General features: G+C 47.8%; 1 protein-coding gene across 1 annotated transcript, besides 3 other annotated features; it reads left to right on the top strand.

Annotated features, from left to right (window-relative positions):
- Positions 1-10: 10 nt before the first annotated feature.
- Positions 11-62: a microsatellite.
- Positions 63-159: 97 nt separating this feature from the next.
- Positions 160-184: a microsatellite.
- A 340-nt stretch (positions 185-524) lies between these two features.
- On the top strand, positions 525-4,301 carry Tco025E_08976 (uncharacterized protein; the record flags this gene model as incomplete). Its single annotated transcript, XM_029375807.1, has 1 exon — positions 525-4,301. One exon carries the CDS (start codon positions 525-527, stop codon positions 4,299-4,301), a length of 3,777 nt encoding a protein of 1,258 aa, XP_029224063.1.
- A 641-nt stretch (positions 4,302-4,942) lies between these two features.
- Positions 4,943-4,967: a microsatellite.
- Positions 4,968-5,291: the final 324 nt, after the last annotated feature.

The following is a 5,291-nucleotide window of genomic DNA, read 5'->3' as shown; positions in this document are numbered from 1 at the left end:
AAACGAGAGCAAAATAATGAAAACAAAAGAAACACAGAGAGAAACAGAAAGGAAAAAAAAAAGCCGTGGTATACACGCATGTCATTTTCTCCTCAAGCGCGCCAGCACACTCCATAGTGGGGAAGGCGGTGTGTTGATGGTCAGTATCCATGTTCTCGCTTTTGTTTTTTTGTTTTGTTTTTTTCTCCGTTGGCGTATCGCCGGATGCCCGGTTGTTGCCGTTGCCGCCCCCGCCATTTGCTTTCCGTTTGCTCTCCCTCTCGTGTCGCATTAAAATTTGAAGAAAACGCACCAGATACGACGAAAAGGAAAAAGGCCAGTTCTGTAGTCAAGAGTAACCTGAGTCAGGTGCTCGGCATAGGTTTCTTCGTAGTGGGACTCAGCCAAAGAGAAGTATAACGAAAAAAAAAGGCGCCAAGAAGAGTGTGATCATACGCACCACCAAAAAAAAAAGGACAAACAAACAAGCAAAAAAAAGAAAAGAAAGGGCGTAAGGGCAGATAGGTAGGAAGTATAAAGGATCGATGGGTGCGGGTTTCTCGCTTGGCTCTGCCAAGGGCAGATCATCAAAGTCAGGTGCATCTCAGAAATATGCGTCAGAAGCCCCCAGGAACTGGGAAGTGTTCGTGGAGGCTCTGAGGGAATGGAAGGAGCGGCTTCGTACCTCGCCGGGGACGTTGGAGTGTATGGCGTCGGGCTACATATCTTTTGCCGAATACCAAAGGATTGGTGTGACTTTCAAGCAACTCGCAGATTGTTTTAATGCTCGGGCAGTGTCGCCAGGGCAGTCGCGGACCACTAACATGACTTCAATTCAGTCGATTCCGGACGTGGATCCCCTGCAGGCCACCATTGACGTTGTTAAGGAGCACATGTCGTTTGTTTCCTATTTGTCCAAGTCAGCTCCTTTTCATGTCATGCTGGAGATAATCATGTGCAGCGCTGCCGGGCTTTCATGCGATGCCTTGGACACCTACACTTCGCCCAAGATGCTGGATGAAATGTGCGCGGAAATTGACAAATCCCTTCATAACACCTTGAAAGCCACAGTGTTTCGTCTAAAGGGGTGCTTGGATGTACTGCCAGTGGATATTGTCAGCACCAAGAACAACTACTACAACTGTTCAGAACCTATTTTGGCGCCATTCATCTCATGCCTTGCAACTACAAGCCGAAAGTTTGAATTTTTCGTTTCACTTGAGGAGCGTGTGAAAATGCTGAGCGGCGTCAAAAGTTTTCGTTCTGCGGAGGAATTGATCGAGGCGGTACGGTCCATCTCGTCCTTCCTCTCTGATATACTCGCATGTTTCACGCTTAGGGTACTCCTCCATATCGCACGGTTCATTCATACGGCGCCAGAGTTGGTGGAAGACGATGAAGAGGTGGATGATAAAACGAAGAAGAAGGACACAGCAAACGACGTTGAACTGGACTTAAGCGGCCTTGAGGAGCACGTCATTGGCGTCTGTAGGGATTTTGAAAAGCTGCCAGGAGATGATTTCACAAAGTGCCGGCGTCACTACCCACATGTATTTGCATTTGGCGACTACTTTCTCCAATGGACGGAGTCAGAAGGGCGTCCACCAACGATTGCTGTCGTCACCAACACCTTGTTAAAGCACATGCTTCTCTTTGCCGGCGGGCTAAGAAGCATTGCGGCTGACGAGAGGGTCTTTCGCTTAAAGCGAATAAAAGATGATGATGATGTATTGAATGCAACTTCGTCGAGTTCGAGGCAGCCTCATGTGCCAGCACTGGGCGCCCCTGTTTCTGGGTCTAACGGAGCTTCGTTGCCGGATGATGTTTCATTGAACTCCGCCTTGCGCGTGGATGTCGTGAGCTGGGCAACCGTGATTGTCAAGGTTTTGAGACTCTCATCCGATGTACGAGATCCTACAGAAGCTGTGACGGATGCTGTGACGTGTGCAAATGTCTTGCGCACCTTATATCAGTACATGGGTCTTCTTCCTTTTGGGGCATTCTGTCCAAGAAACATTTTGAGGTGGATTGAGATCTTTCCGCTGTATACGCTAAACGAAGAAGCCATACGAACCATATTGTTTCTGTACAGCCGTGTTGCGGAGCAGGAAACGCGAATTATTCGCCCCATTGATCGTTCAGACGCTCTTCGCTCCGTTATGCGCACCGTGAAAGCGTTTGAGCGTGGCATTGTTCGAAATGCAAGTGCCAAAGTTGTTGCTGACGTTATTGTCCCCGAATTCGACTCTGAAAACCCTGCCTCTTCTAACAATGAATTCCGGAGGTCTCGTTGCGGAATGATGTATGAATTATTCACTGAAAATTGTGTTTCCAAAATGAGGCCACCTGTGGACATTACTGAGTGTGCTAAGCTCAATGTCGTGCCGGAGCTTTTCGCCCATATACCGCCCTATCTTCTCAGCAAGGTGGCTGACGTGCTCTCCACGGCGCAAATTATGGAGCATGCCTCAAAAACAGGGGCGCTGCTGCAGTGGAGTTCCGCCACCCACCTCAGGGATCTGCAGCAAGGTGATGTGCTCTATGTTGAAGCTGTTGTGGAAACAGAAGAAACTGAAGGTAAACGGAAGAAGTCCGCGCGTCAACGTGCCGCCAATGGAGCACGGTCATTTCGTACTGCCCTTCATGATACTATGCCGCAGAATTTGCCAACTTTCCAATTGGGCAACAACAAAAAAGATCGAAGTGCCACTAACTTGGGAAGGGGCTCAACAGAGAAGGTTACATACCGTTGGGCAATTGCTTGGGCGCTGCAGGTTCGCGACGATGAACATTTAATCATATTTAATGGAAACGTGGAAGTACCACCAGGTTTTTCTCCGACAAGCGTCAACCTGGTGGGGCACTGCGTCCCGCTATTTATTAAACCAAATTCCGAGGAGGTTCTGTGGACAAACCCAGGCTTTGCGTATCACCCAGACAACACCCGAGTACAGTCGCTTCCCTTTACAATCGGGTGGCTTCTCGGCAACAGCGTCGTCAACGAAGTGCCGTTTGGGATTCGCCTCGCACCGCTGGCGTTCCATTTAATCGGATTCGTGCTGAACCTTCACGCCTCTCTGAAGGAGCTTCCGGAGGAGCTCGGCAACTTTACCCTGGTTTACGAAGAACTGTTTACCCGGTCTGGCGAAATAAGTAAAGCGCAAATGACGGCAAACTTCGAACTTTTCTTTGATCCCAATGCCCCTGCGGAGCCACAGGACGGTGTTTCCTCGCCAACTTTTTCGGTTGCCAATATTCTCATGAACCTCGGCAAAAACAACGCGAATTCATTGATTTTCTGGGATGAAGTGGCACGTGGGTTTAAATATACGGCACTTGGGCACAGTCCACTGTTGAAGAGTTGTTGTTCTCGTGTGGTACAAAACGTGCTGTGCGGCTTGAGCTCGGTTGAAGACATCTATAAGGGCACATTTGTGTGGGAAAGCTATTTTGTATTCCTCCCGTCACCCCAATTGGCCGATCTTCCATATGCTGACCACGTGGTTCGCACCTTGCGAAAATGTCTCAAGGATGACTTCATTGGGGAAGAAGTTCGTCGGCTGTTGATGTTCTTTACCGGACAGTCACGATTACCGGCAACGCCTCTCACGGAGTGTATAATTATGACTTTTTCCTCAACCAAAAAGCCGTGTGCTCCCCACGAGCGAGAAGGCGAGGGCGTGGATGACTCTTCTTTGCAGATGCTGCCCATGTTATGGCAGGGACACCATGTTCTTCAGCTTCCCAGTTCTTTGGAGTTAATACTCATCGGTTCACATGTCACCGAAGCGAGCCCAGAGGCATACGCGGCGGCGTGGACAGGGCGTTCCGCGGAGAAGCAAGCCAGTGCTTTGGAAACATTTAAGATCACCCTAAAGGAAGAACTACATGCTACCGCGAGAAACGTCAATATGCAGAGCGGAAGAGGAGGAGGTGGCAGGGGGCATCTGCGGCAGCAGAGAGCAGAATTCAAGTCGATATGGAGCAGCATTGCTGGATCCCAGGATGAGGAGAAGGAAGGGACTGAGGGTATTTGTTCAGACGTCTCCAATACGGCGTCGGCGTCTGCGCCATCGTTGAATGTAGTTTCAGGAGGGACAAAAGTAACTGGCGCTTTGAAGAGCAGCGGGGATCTCGCGAAGTCGGGCGCTTCGTTGCCACACTCTACGCAAAAAAAGGTCGGAGTCGCGGGGGCTAGCGACGACGAAAATGATGACAAAGACAAGAACAACACGCCTGAGATCGTCTCAAAAGTGCCACCGTTTGTGCTTTCCAGGTACAATAAGGAAAGAAAGCTGCAACTGAGCAAGGCGGCGGTATGACGCGGAGTGCTCGGGACCAAAAAAGGCTCCGATGCATCGCCTCATGAGGGCCCTGAGTGACGGCATGGCGACATCGCTAAGAAGAAAGTGCAGAGGAGAGAGAACAACGGTGTGTAAGAGGCAACGAGGACGAAGTGGGGAAAAGGGTATTACAAAAGTTATGTGCACCTATTACAGACAGTTGCAGGGGGAATGCTTCCTAATTTTCTGTCGTTTTCCTGTCTTCATCTTTCTCACTTTACGATTGAGTGTTCCGTGTTAGGTCAAATAAGGGCACGTGGCCTTTATAATACGTACATATTATACATATATGTGTCTTTAAACCATAACACAATGGCAATTAAAATGAAACAAAAAAAAAGGAAAAAGTAGAAACGTAGGAACGAAAAAACGAACCAATATGATGCATGAGGATGAGGCGCGACTGTTTCAAAGTACTCGCTTGTCGCTTTCTCACTACATTTGTGCATATCTGAATAGAAGTATGTGAAAACATAATTATCAGCCTCACTTTCGTTGGACATATGTATAGCTGTATATATACACACACACACAAAGACGAACATGTGCAGGAGTATGTGCATATGTGACTCAAATCTGATAGCAATAAGGTGAAAATGCATATGCCGCCAATGAGAAGCTATATATATATATATATATATATATCTTCCTATATATGTATCAAACCAGGTGGCTACGTATATCACGAAACCCAACTAGGGAGTTGCAATATCAAACTTATTAGCCCAACCCCAGAAAAAAACAATGGGGTAAGTGAGTTGCATTGCACATGTTTGACTGTTATATTTCTTTCGAGAGTAGGTCTGTATGAAGACCCTGTAGTTATTCCTTCCAAACAGTTGATTTTTTTCTAATACTTTTGCCCTCATATTTCGACACCTTCACCTTTTTCTATGCCATTAGCTTTTTATTTTACGCGAGATGTGGGATATTGTGAAGCGCTTCCACAATAATTGCTGGTAAAGAATG

Source organism: Trypanosoma conorhini (genome assembly GCF_003719485.1).
Source record: "Trypanosoma conorhini strain 025E chromosome Unknown Tco_14.4_contig_00934, whole genome shotgun sequence".
Taxonomy (NCBI): Eukaryota; Euglenozoa; class Kinetoplastea; order Trypanosomatida; family Trypanosomatidae; genus Trypanosoma; species Trypanosoma conorhini.
The sequence above is the reverse complement of the archived record's forward strand: the minus strand, read 5'-3'. Positions and strand labels throughout refer to the sequence as shown.